Source organism: Aphidius gifuensis, linkage group LG2 (assembly GCF_014905175.1).
Source record: "Aphidius gifuensis isolate YNYX2018 linkage group LG2, ASM1490517v1, whole genome shotgun sequence".
In the NCBI taxonomy this organism is placed as follows: domain Eukaryota; kingdom Metazoa; phylum Arthropoda; class Insecta; order Hymenoptera; family Braconidae; genus Aphidius; species Aphidius gifuensis.
In genome coordinates this window covers 7,620,010-7,633,700 of record NC_057789.1, presented here as the reverse complement: position 1 = coordinate 7,633,700, position 13,691 = coordinate 7,620,010, and the positions used below count along the sequence as shown (strand labels likewise).

The following is a 13,691-nucleotide window of genomic DNA, read 5'->3' as shown; positions in this document are numbered from 1 at the left end:
CATGTGAAATAAGATGACAACATGTCGTCTTTGAAAGTCACAGAAATTTTAATATGAATATATATTTTTCAAAAACAAAATAAACAATAAGTATTGAATTTAAATTATTCTCATTGAATTTTTATATCTGTAATAAATAAATATATCATTGAATGTAAAAATAGATTATTATTTAGATTATTATCAACAATTGGCAATGATATATCAATAAAATATTTTTTTTATTGTTCAAAAAAATGATGAAAAAAGCAATTATTTAATTGCTGAACAATTGTTATTTAATAAAAAAGAAAGAAAATGTTCAAACAGTAGTCAGTTTTTTATTGCATTAACATAAAATCATTTTGGATTATTGATTACAAAATTATCAATCATTAATCATTAATAAAAAAAAAAGAAACAACAAAATACATTTTAATTATTAATTACTTGAAAAGAATACATTAATATTTTATTTATATTTTGTTGAGTTATTTTGCAATTATAATAATCGAATTTATTTATATTTTTCATGAAATTTTGAATAAGGAAAAGAAAAAAAGAAGATAATTTAAAAAAAAAATCACTCAAATTACATTAATTCGGATAATTTAAGTTTTAATTTTCTGTAATCAGGACTTTTAATGCTCTTGTAAATTGTAAGCCCAATTAGAATCACATAAATTTTTTACTGAAACTTGAAATTTCATATTTTTAACTTCTCCATCACAATCACCAGTCACGTGTGTTTCATTCTCATTTGGCAACTCAATTGTTGAAGCCCGATAATAAGAACTCTGAAAAAATAAATAAATATATATATTTATTTTTTCAAGAACTTCATTATTAGTCTACAACACTTGAGCTACCAGATGAGAATAAAACACACGTGACTGGTGATTGTGATGGAGAAGTTAAAAATATGAAAATTAAAAAACAATGGCTGTATTTTCACCGTACATAATGAATTTTGGTAAATAAATAATTATTCAATATGACTTTAATTTATTTCTCAAAGTTATTTTCATTTGTAGAAGCGAGTCCTGACTTGATTAACGAAAATATCTCAGAATGCAAAATCTCTTAATAAAATATGCAATTGATTGTAAATATATTAATAATAATATAAGTATATATTAATTTCAGATATTTAATTCAGAGATTTACTTTGATTGGAATCAGTGCTGTATTTGGATTTGTTCTGGTGATTCTGATTTGCCTTACAATTAACAAGAGCATTAAAAGTTCTGATTACAAAAAATTAAAACTTAAATTATCCGAATTAATGTATTCTTTTCAATTAAATAAATAATTAAAATCATAAAAACATGCAATTATAGCGTTAATGTAATTTGTATTCTTTTCAAATAATAACATGATTCTTTAAATGAAAATATCATATGCATACCATTTGCATTGTCACTTTTGTTGTATATTATTTTAAATACTTTTATTTCATTGATTGGTCCAATTGTTGTTCAGTGTATATTGTCAAGATAATTTTATACTGTTGGTTTGATTAATATTGGTTTAATATTTTAACAACGACGCAATAATATTTTTTACTCTGTTGATAAAAATCATCGTTCGATGTATCCTTATAAGGCATGGTAGACGACTATTGATGCATTCAAGTTTACTAATATACCCTCAGGTAAACCAAAAGTATATTTTTTTATATTATTTTCAATTTTCACTGACATTGGTTTGTATATTCTTTGTATAAAAACATCCCTCATCAGAACAAACAATATAAATATTTTTTTTAACTGGATGTTTTTTTAATAATACAGCTGATGGATTTTTTTTTTATTTTAATATCATTATTATGGCATATTTTCGTCTTTTTAATACCACAAATTGTACCTTCAATTTTACATATTTTCATGATTTTGATACATGTAAAATCTTCACCAGTACGATAACAAAATATACCACCATCTTGATTTGTCGTATATATTTTTTCATTGATATTTAAATTATCATCGTCTGGCCACCATTGTACTTGCCATTGTGGTGAATATATTGGTGAATTTAATCTAATACTTTTACGTAATATTGTTAAATTACGATGACAAACATCAATGATATTTATTGAACCATCATAAAAACCAATAGCCAATTGATTTGGATGATATAATGACCAATTTAAATCAGATATTGGCTGTTTAAATTCATATATTCTATCTGGTTGATTTGGATTTTTCATACACCATATTAAGACACATCCATTTGATAAATTTTTTAATTTTTTATCATTCAAATAATAACCAACAGCAAGTATATTTTTATTATCTTCATTCCAACAAAAATTACAAACTGAATAATTTTTAATTTTTTCATAATAATGAGTCCATAATAAATCCAAGATCTTGTTAAGATCTTGTTCTACCTGAAAATAAATTGATAATTGCAAAATTAGCTGGTTTATTTTTGTTTTTTTTTTTATTTTTTATATGTTATTACCTTAAATTTGTTGAATTATTATAATCTTGAGTTGTAAATAAACTTTCCATTGGCTCATCCAAAAGTGCATTGTTATTTTTGGTGTAATTATTAAAATAAATTATTGTATCTTCTTTGAAATATTCTTGTTTTACTTAAATAATTATCTTCAATTTAATTAAATAACCATCATAAAAACCAATAAAAAAATTGATTTGGATGATATAATGACCAATTTGAATCCGATATGATGATTGTCTATTGAACAACAGACGTTAACTGACTGACTGACTGACTGACTGATTGTTGAAAAATAATTTTTTTATTCTTCTGATAAGGAGCATCGTTCGATGTATCTTTATAAGGCATGGTAGGTGACTATTAGTGCGTTAAAGTTTACTAATATACCCTCAAGTAAACCAAAAGTATATTTTTTATATTTTTAAAACTTTTAATTTTTTGTGAATTCTTGTTAGCCAATCCATAAGTCTTTCACCAATTGATTCAATCATACATCATAATAATTATTCCATTGATTATAATATTGTTAATTCCCTTTGTAATTTTTGATTTTCGTTTACCAGCTGAATAGCCAAATCCAAAAATCTGAAAAAATAAAATTATTTTACTTAACAATAATAATAATAAATTAATTAATGATTTTTTAAAATCAATTTTAGATAAAACTTACTCAAGTATGATGGGTAATAAGATTCGCTTGTCCTCATACGCTGTCAATATACATTGTTTCTCGTATCGCATAAGGCAAAAAAATTATTCTTGTTTTAATAATTTTATTTACAGAAAAATTAATTCAAACAAACTTACTATGTAAATCTTAATGCAAATATAATAATAATGAAAATAAATTTATCTATCGATTTTAAATTCAAAGTGTTGTTTACAGAATATGTTACTACATCATAGTTAGACTCATTCAATGTTTCAATAAATAAATGAGTTTAATATATCAATAATAAATGAATCTAACTATATGATGCAGTAACATATTCTATAAACAACACACTGAATTTCAGCTTTCCACGTTGATAAATAAATCTATTTCTTATTTATTAAATTTTAAGCTTTTTGAGTCTTTTCAATGCTTGAGTAATTAAAGGTAATTAATATCCATTCACCCATGCCCATATTGTTAATTACCTGTCAATTATATTTTTTTTAATATCACCCAAATAAAATAAGAATAATTTTGTTACCTTACACGATACACGAAACAATGTATACTGACCGCGTATGAGACAGCAACTGACACGTACAGACACTAACTGATGGTTGAAAATATTTTTTTGATAAGAAGCATCGTTCGATGTGTCCTTATAAGGCTTGGTAGACGATTGTTTGTGCGTTCGAAAAGATGACTAATATCCTCAGGTCAACCGAAAATATATTTTTTATATTTTCTGATAAGAACAAACGTTCGATGTGTCCTTATAAGGCTCGGTAGACGATTGTTTGTGCGTTCGAGTAGATGACTAATACCCACAGGTCAACCAAAAATATGCATACTTACTTTATCTATGATAAATGGGTTTTTTTTTTTTTCTTTTTTACGTTTCGTTATCAATAATTGACTCATGTAAACTTTACATTTTCATCGATGCTTATATTTTTATTATTAAAATATTCTTTAAAATATTATTAATTTCTTTTCTAATTAGCTGATGCTATTTCTAAGCACCAATGTGCAGTTTTTTTTAAAAAACAATACAAGTCTCTCTAATCTATTATATGTAAAATAAAGTTTTTTAAAAAAAACAAGAATCAACATATGAAATCATGAATATCAATTTATATTATCAAACTTTATGTAACATTAATTTTTCTCATTATGATTTTTTATAAATGATTCCGTGTATGTTATTTCTTGATCGTTATAAATAATTATGTTGATGAAGATTTAGGTACAATACAAGAGCTAGATGATGTACCACATGGTATTTATTTACTCTGTCCAATTGATGATATTACAAATGGCTCAAAAGATTCATGTATGGATTATGATAAACATAAATTAATTGATAATATTAAAAATTTAAAAGTAAATAATCAGTGTAAGTAAACTTCAACAAAAATATAACAGTAATTTTTAATGACATATATAAATAAATAAAAAATTGATAACTATTGTGATAATTATTTTCTAGGATTGAAAAGAAAAACCAACCAGTATTGAGCAACAAGAAACAGCAGCATGTAATGATTCATTTAAAAAAAAAAACAAAGATCAGTATCAAGTGCACCAAAACTTGATTACGCAAAATAAATTTGGAATATTAAAATTGGAAACTGAAGAGTATCCAGTTTCCTTGGATGAAATTATGGATCAAATAGAACAGCTGAACATTGCTATCAAGGTAAATAAAAATTATATTTATTCAATACAAATGTTATCGATTTAATATTTATATATTTTAGATAAAAAAATGGCTCAATGTTATGCATTAAAAAATAATCAAAAAATTTAAGTTACAGAAGCTGATAATAAATAAAAAATTCATGATCTAAAGGGTTTAGGTGGACTTTTTTTTTGATAAAATTCAAGAAAGGTTGCCAAAAAAAAATAATAAAGCAATTAAAACAAAAAGAGTTATTAATAAAGGTGAAAGTCTTAAAAGACCAAAAGACAATGAAAATTTAAAAGATATTTTGGAAAATCATGATGAAAATAAATAATCAACAACAACAACTTAATTAACTACACACCAAATTATAATTCAAAAGTAAAAATAATACAAACTGTTTATTAAATGACAATTAATTCGAAGTTTATAATTAATTTAATTAATAATTAATTGAAAAGAAAGAACATAATTTATTTTGTTATTAATCTAACATGTTGTACTGGCAATTAATATTTTCATTCATTTTGGTTTGTTGATTCCAAATAATAAATATGAAATTATTTATATTTTTTTTAATAATTATCAACAAGTTTTTATGAAAGAACAATATTTTTAAATCAAATTACAGAATTATCATATTAAAAAGTTGTTATTACAAATAATGCCATTATGATAATGCTGATGAATTTTTAAACTGAAAATTTAATAATAATTTTGATGACAAAGAATTACTAAATGTCCTAACAGTAGTCAGTTTTTTTTTGCATGAACATACAACCTTTTTGAATAATTATTAATCATTATTAATGATTCATTAATAACAAAATTATAAATCATTATTCATTAATAAAAAAAAAAAAAAAATACATAAACATTTTAATTATTTATTACTTGAATTGCCAGATGTAAATTAATTTAATATGTTGAATACTCAATTTGTCTGATTGATTTTATAAAAGAGATTTCACCATGTAATTATTTACCATACAAAGGTTCAACTGATAAAAGAAACACGTTTAATTTTTCATCAACAATTGGCAATGATATATCAGTAAAGTATTTTTTTAATCGTTCAACAAATGATGAAAAAAGCAATGATTTAATTCATGCTACTGAACAATTGTTATTTAATAAAAAAGAAAGAACATGTTCAAACAGTAGTCAGTTTTTTTGCATGAACATAAAATCATTTTGGATCATTGATTACAAAATTATCAATATCATTATTCATTAATAATAAAAAAAAAAGAAACAAAAAGAATACATAAACATTTTAATTATTAATTAGTAATTAATAACTCAAAATAACTCAACAAAATATTGTTAATTAATTGAAAAGAATACATTAATATTTTATTTATATTTTGTTGAGTTATTTTGCAATTTTAATAATTGAATTATTTATATTTTACGTGAAATTTTGAATAAGAAAAAGAAAAAAAGAAGAAAAACTAAAAAAAAAATCATTCAAATTACATTCAAGGTCGAAATTTTCTTTACGTTTGACCTTAATTCGGATAATTTGTTTTTTAATTCTCTGTTTTGTTTTTTAATTTTCTGTTCTATTCACAAAAGCGCTTGTAAATTGTGAGGCCAATCAAAATCACCAGAACAAATCCAACACGCATTCCAAGTAGAGCATAATCTAAAATTAATAATTAAAATAATGAATCATAATAAACATATTTATATTATTAAATATATAAATTAAAAAAATATTTTTTAAACTTACTAAATTCATTGGTGTCTGTAATATGAAACTCAATGTCATCTACAATTAAATGAACTGTGAGTTCATGATCGCCTATTTTATCAGTTTCTTTAACATCAATGCTATAACTACATGTTTCATCAACTCCATTGCAATCTGAGATATTGTTGTTAATTAGTTCAGGAATCATTTCTAAAAATATAAAAAAAAATAATTATTATTATATAATTATTAAATAAAATTAAAGTCATGTTAAATAATAAATTTTTTACCGAATTCCATAACATATTGTGAATATAAAAATACATATAAATTTTGTAAATAGTAAATATTAGCATCGTTATCTTGTTTTTTGAAGAATAGTTTAATTGAATTGTTTTTTAAGTGACGATGTGATGCCCATGAAATTCTAATGGCTTTAACTTTTTCAGCACAATTACCAGTTACGTGTGTTTCATTCACTCCTGGTAACTCAAGGTTTGGAGAAATATAATCAAGACCCTGAAAAAATTAATATTTATATAAATATATGCGTGCTTAATAAATATAATAATTTTTATAAAAACGAATTTTATTGTACATCAATTGATTGGTTAGTGCCAGTTAGTTTAGCAGATAATTGAACTGTGATAGAGACTCCCCGTGATCCAGCAAGTGTCCATATTTTATTTGGTTGTTGTGGCAACAAGCTGGGTGTTCTGTCAATGTCAATTGGTACAACTTTTTCAGTGATGTTTCCATTTTTTTGGTGATCCAAGACACCATTCTTGAAATATTTCCATGTATTTGTTATTACGGTTAAAGCCGAAACTTTATGCGTAGAATTGGTGTACTTTTTTTTAAATATTCCGGAAATTTCACGTTCAGAAATTAATGGATTTTCCACGAATATTTCTGTTGGTGATGAGTCTGTTGATAAATTGGATGACATGGATGGATTGTCAACATCCAACAGAGGTGAAAATTCATCCTGGATGTCTTGATCAACAGCAGCTTAAATTAACAAGATAAAAAAAATATATAAATCTATTTTGTTTTAAATATTTAAAATAAAATTACACATAAAAGCTAGAACATTTAACCAGATTTTCAATTATATTATTATAAAAAAAGAAAAAAAAAAATTAATAAATTGATCAACAATAAAAAATAAATGCTACGCCTTAATTATTACGACTGATTTTTATAAAGAAAAAAAAAGCAAAATTTTAATAGCACGTGGAAAAATAAAAAAATTAAAATAATTTACCAGAGATGAACAGGATGCTTGAGCAAATAATTATGCCAATGAATGTTTTCATTTTGATTTAATACACAAAATAATTATATACTTATATAATAAGTTAATTAATTGAAATAAAAAATATAAAAAAATGTTAACACTTTGGGTGACTTTGTTAGAGTAATGGCAGACGGCAGTTATATACTTGATTGTGCTTGTTTCAGCTTGGTTGCACTTGTGTTGTATTCAGTTGTATTCTTCCGGTTCTTAGGGTCGTTAATTCGCCGGTGTTTCAACTTTTTAGCAATTATCAACCAGATTTTTTTACCAATAAAAAATAATAAAAAATAATTTTTAACTAAAGTAGGCGGAGCTTGTCAGAGCCAATCACCGTTCGCGCGGGTGATTTCAAATAGTTTATTTCATCTTTATTGTGAATATATTAATAAATTAATTATTTATTTATTAATTTATCTATTTATTATTATTTATTACTTATTAAATTAATTTTTTATTATTAATTTTATTATAAAACTATTTAACAAATGGTTATTGTTTGTATTATATTATTAATTAATGAGTATATTCAAATTAATTATTATTGCAAGAGAATTTTATTATTTAATTTATTTATATTAATTTTTTTTACCTTGGTATTTTATTTTATTAAAATAAATTGTATTAATTTACATTAAACATGATATTCTGCAAAAAATCTGTCTAAAATTTAAAAGCCTGTCATTAATATTTTTAAACTAGATGTCAGGATGTTGTTCTTTTTTACAGGTCCAGGAAAATTCAAGGAAATACAGGAAATTTCTCTAGGACGACCATATTTAAAAATATATAAATATAAACAAATAACATAAACATAAACAAAATCAGAAAAATAATATAGGTAGTATCTCAACAAAAAAAAAAAATTTATTGACTTCTTTACCAACAGACTTGTTCTAGCTAACATAAAAGTTAATCTATATTTACCAATATATATAACAAAAAATAAATTCAAAGTATTTTTTTAATATTTTAAATAAACTAATTCATATAATAATGATAATTCATTAATCATTGATAAATAAATAATAAAATTATTTATCATACAAAGGCTCAAGTGATAAAAAAAACATGTTTAATTTTTTATCAACAATTATTGTCAATGATATATCAATAAAATATTTTTTTTATTGTTCAAAAAATGATGAAAAAAGCAATTACTTAATTGCTGAACAGTTGTTATTTAATAAAAAAGAAAGAAAATGTTCAAACAGTAGTCAGTTTTTTATTGCATTAACATAAAATCATTTTGGATCAACGATAACAAATATAAAAATCATTATTCATTAATAGAAATAAAAAAAAAAAAATAAGTACATAAACATTTTAATTATTTATTTATTTGAAAAGAATACATTAATATTTATTTATATTTTGTTGAGTTATTGCATTTTTAATAATCGAATTTATTTATATTTTTCATGAAATTTTGAATAAGAAAAAGAAAAACTAGAGAAAAAATCATTTAAATTACATTAATTCAAATGATTTGTTGTCAAATTTTTTGTAATCAGGACTTTTAACGCTCTTGTAAATTGCAAGTCCAATCAGAATCACCAGGACAAATCCAAATACAGCACAGACTCCAAGTAGAGAATATTCTAAAATTAATAATTAAAACCAATAAACATATTTATATTAATTAATATATAAATTTAAAAAATATTTTTTTAACTCACCAGATTCATAGATGTTTTCTGTAATATGAAACTCCATGTCATATACCATTAATTTAACTCCGATTCTATGATTGTCTATTCTCTTAATTGTTTCAAGGGTGATGTAATAATTACATGTTTCGTTAATTCCATTGCAATCTGAGATATTTCTGTTGATTAGGTCATGACTCGCTTCAAAAAATATAAAAATAATAATAAATCAATTATTGAAAAAATTAAAGTCATATTAAATATTAAATTTTTTACCCAAATTCGTAATATTTTGTGAAAATACAGTCATATTTATTTTGTGTAAATTGTAAACATTATCTAGTTTTTCAAAATACATATTAATCGAATTGTTTTTTGAGGTATCAAATGATTTCCATGAAATTTTAATATTTTTAATTTCTCCATCACAATCACCAGTCACGTGTGTTTCATTCACATTTGGCAACTCAGTTCTTGTAGAAAAAGAGCGAAGACCCTGAAAAAATAAATATTTAAATATATATGTGCTCAATAAATTTAATAATTTTTATAAAATCGAATTTTATCGTACAAATTCTACGCCGAATAGTTCAGCAGATAATTGAACTTTGATAAAGGCTCCCTTTGATCCAGCAAGTGTCCATGTTTTATTTGGTTTTTGTGGCAACAAGCTCGGTGTTCTGCCAATGTCAATCGGTACAAATGTTTCACTGATGTTTTCATTTTGTTGGTGATCCACGACACCATATTCGTAACACCATTCATTTTTAACTACGGTTAAAGTCGAAGCTTTATGCGTAGAATTAATGTAATTTTTTTCAAAGGTAGACAAAACTTGAACTCGGGCAGTTATATTACTTTTTTTAAATTCTGTTGTTGGTGCAATTGGTGATGATGTTGATGATAAATTGAAGGACGTGGATAGATTGTCAACACCTAACAAAGATCAAAAATTTATCCTCCATGTCTTGATTAGCAGCATATTTTATTTTAAATTTATATCAATATTAATAATAAAAGCCAATAAACATATTTATATTAAATATATAAATTAAAAAGATATTTTTTTAACTCACCAAATTCATAGGTGTTTTCTGTAATATGAAACACAATGTCATCTACAGCTAAATGAACTACCAATTTATGTTCGTCCATTTTATGAGTTTCTTGAATGTTCATTGCACAACTACATGTTTCGTTAACTCCTTTGCATTCTGAGATTTTGTCTTTCATAAGGTCAGGACTCCCTGCTAAAAATATAAAAAAAATAATACAACAATTGTTAAATAAAACGCAAATTAAATAATAAATTCCTTACTAATTCTCATAGTGTATTTTGAAAAGACAGTCACATCCAAACTATGTAAATTGTAAACATTATTTAGTTTTTTAAAATACATGTCAATCGAATTGTTTTTCAAGGGAACAGATGATGCCCATGAAATTTTCATATTTTTAATTTCTCCATCACAATCACCAGTCACGTGTGTTTCATTCACATCTGGTAACTCAATTGTTGTAGAAAAAGAATGAAGACCCTGAAAAAATAAATATTTAAATATATATATGTGCTCAATAAATATAATACTTTTTATAAAATCGAATTCTATCGTACAAATTCTATGACGAATATTTTAGCAGATAATTGAACATTGATAGAGGCTCCTTTTGATCCAGCAAGTGTCCATATTTTATTTGGTTGTTGTGGCAACAAGCTGGGTGTTCTGTCAATGTCAATCAGTACAAATTTTTCATCGATTTTTTCATTTTTTTGGTAATCCACGACACCATTCTTGAAATATTTCCATGTATTTCTTACTACGATTGAAGCTGAAACTTCATGCGTAGAATTGATGTATTCTTGATTAAATTCTCCCAAAATTTCACGTTCAGAAGTTAATGGACTTTTCTCGAATTTATGTGTTGGTGATGAGTCTGTTGATAAATTAGATGACATGGATGGATTGTCAACATCCAACACAGGTGAAAATCTACCCTGCATGTCTTGATCAACAGCAGCTTAAATTAACAAGATAAAAAAAATATATGAATCTATTTTGTTTTAAATATTTAAAATAAAATTACACATAAAAGCTAGAACAATTAACCAGATTTATAATTATATTATTATAAAAAAAGAAAAAAAAAAATTAATAAATTGATCAACAATAAAAAATAAATGCTACGCCTTAATTATTACGACTGATTTTTATGAAGAAAAAAAAAAAAGCAAAATTTTAATAGCACGTGGAAAAATAAAAAAATTAAAATAATTTACCAGAGATGAACAGGATGCTTGAGCAAATAATTATTCCAATGAATGTTTTCATTTTGATTTAATACACAAAATAATTATATACTTATATAATAAGTTAATTAATTGAAATAAAAAATATAAAAAAATGTTGACACTTTGGGTGACTTTAGGTCATCTGGTCAGGTGCAGCCAGGTGCAGTCATGTGTTTTTTGACAGTGATCGTGCTCGGTTGTACTTGCATTGTATTCATCACATGTTCTGCAAGAAATCTGTCTAAAATTTGAAGGCCTATCATTAATTTTTCTTAACTAGATGTCAGGATGTCGTTCTTCTTTACAGGTCCAGGAAAATTAAAGAAAATGAAGGAAATTTCTCCAGGACGACCATATTTAAAAATATATAAATATAAACAAACAACATAAACATAAACAAAATCAGGAAAGTAATATAGTATCTCAACCATGGAGTTTAATTATGATAGTGCTGATGAATTTTTAAACTGAAGATTTAATAATAATTTTAATGACAAAGAATTACTAAATGTTACAACAGTAGTCAGTTTTTTTGCATGAACATAAAATCATTTTGGATCAACGATAACAAATATATAAATCACTATTCATTAATAGAAATAAAAAAAAAAAAATAAGTACATAAACATTTTAATTATTTATTTCTTTAAAACGATTACATTAATATTAATATTTGTTGAGTTATTGCATTTCTAATAATCGAATTTATTTATATTTTTCATGAAATTTTGAATAAGAAAAAGAAAAACTAGAGGAAAAATCATTTAAATTACTTTAATTCAAATGATTTGTTGTCAAATTTTTTGTAATCAGGACTTTTAATGCTCTTGTAAATTGCAAGTTCAATCAGAATCACCAGGACAAATCCAATTACAGCACAGATTCCAAATAGAGTATATTCTAAAATTAATAATTAAAACCAATAAACATATTTATACATTTGTATTAATCAATATATAAATTAAAAAAATATTTTTTCAACTCACCAAATTCATAGGTGTTTTCTGTAATATGAAACTCCATGTCATATACCGTTAATTTAACTGCGATTCTATGATTGTCTATCATCTTAATTGTTTTAACAGTAATGTTATAATTACATGTTTCGTTAATTCCATTGCAATCTGAGATATTTTTGTTGATTAGGTCATGACTCGCTTCAAAAAATATAAAAATAATAATAAATTAATTATTGAAAAAATTAAAGTCATATTAAATATTAAATTATTTACCCAAATTCGTAACATTTTGTGAAAATACCGTCATATTTATTCTGTGTAAATTGTAAACATTATCTAGTTTTTTAAAAGACATATCAATCGAATTGTTGTTTAAGGTATCAAATGATTTCCATGAAATTTTCATATTTCTAATTTCTCCATCACAATCACCAGTCACGTGTGTTTCATTCACATTTGGCAACTCAACTTTTGTAGTGTTAATATAATAAGAACCCTGAAAAAATAAATAAATAAATATATATATACATATATATGTTAAATAAATATAATAATTTTTATAAAATCGAATTTTATCGTACAAATTCTATGGCGATTAGTTCAGCAGATAATTGAACTTTGATAGAGGCTCCCTTTGATCCAGCAAGTGTCCATGTTTTATTTGGTTGTTGTGGCAACAAGCTGGGTGTTTCGACATCGTCAATTGGTACAAACTCTTCAGCGATGCTGTCATCTAGTAAGTGTTTCGCGACACCATCACTGTAATAATCCCATTTGCTTTTATGTAGGGTTGCAGTCAAAACTTCATGCGTAGAATTCGTGTATTTTTTTTCTATGGTACACAAAAATTCAGCTTGCAGGTTAATTGTTTCATTTTTTTTTGATTCTATTGTTGGTGAAGTTGGTGATGATGTTGATGATAAATTGGATGACGTATTGTCAATACCTAAAAAACATAAAAATTTATTCTCCATGTCTTGATCAACAGCAAGAAAAAAATATATAAATCTATTTTA

The 13,691-nt window shown here is 24.0% G+C and overlaps 2 protein-coding genes and 1 long non-coding RNA gene across 3 annotated transcripts; all 3 read right to left on the bottom strand.

Moving 5' to 3' along the window:
- Window positions 1-608: 608 nt before the first annotated feature.
- Window positions 609-3,322, bottom strand: LOC122848883. Its single transcript, XR_006373488.1, has 3 exons — window positions 3,116-3,322; window positions 2,446-3,030; window positions 609-2,371 (listed from the first exon to the last, which is right to left on the bottom strand). It is a non-coding gene; the product is annotated as an uncharacterized LOC122848883 (long non-coding RNA).
- Window positions 3,323-6,349: 3,027 nt separating this feature from the next.
- Window positions 6,350-11,756, bottom strand: LOC122849442. The gene is made up of 5 exons (XM_044148141.1): window positions 11,705-11,756; window positions 7,079-7,491; window positions 6,771-6,999; window positions 6,520-6,690; window positions 6,350-6,432 (listed from the first exon to the last, which is right to left on the bottom strand). The coding sequence occupies exons 1-5, from the start codon at window positions 11,754-11,756 to the stop codon at window positions 6,350-6,352; spliced, it is 948 nt and encodes a 315-aa protein (XP_044004076.1).
- A 400-nt stretch (window positions 11,757-12,156) lies between these two features.
- Window positions 12,157-13,649, bottom strand: LOC122849441. The gene is made up of 5 exons (XM_044148140.1): window positions 13,257-13,649; window positions 12,949-13,171; window positions 12,703-12,873; window positions 12,533-12,616; window positions 12,157-12,167 (listed from the first exon to the last, which is right to left on the bottom strand). The coding sequence occupies exons 1-5, from the start codon at window positions 13,647-13,649 to the stop codon at window positions 12,157-12,159; spliced, it is 882 nt and encodes a 293-aa protein (XP_044004075.1).
- Between the last annotated feature and the right edge of the window lie 42 nt (window positions 13,650-13,691).

Coding starts and splice junctions, on each gene's coding strand:
- LOC122849442 (XM_044148141.1), bottom strand. CDS start 11,756: ATGAAAACATTCATTGGAATAATTATTTGCTCAAGCATCCTGTTCATC. Junction 6,691..6,770: donor ACAATATGTTATGGAATTCG/GTAAAAAATTTA, acceptor TTATATTTTTAG/AAATGATTCCTGAACTAATT. Junction 6,433..6,519: donor TACAGACACCAATGAATTTA/GTAAGTTTAAAA, acceptor TATTAATTTTAG/ATTATGCTCTACTTGGAATG.
- LOC122849441 (XM_044148140.1), bottom strand. CDS start 13,649: ATGGAGAATAAATTTTTATGTTTTTTAGGTATTGACAATACGTCATCC. Junction 13,172..13,256: donor AACTAATCGCCATAGAATTT/GTACGATAAAAT, acceptor TTATTTTTTCAG/GGTTCTTATTATATTAACAC. Junction 12,617..12,702: donor AGAAAACACCTATGAATTTG/GTGAGTTGAAAA, acceptor TATTAATTTTAG/AATATACTCTATTTGGAATC.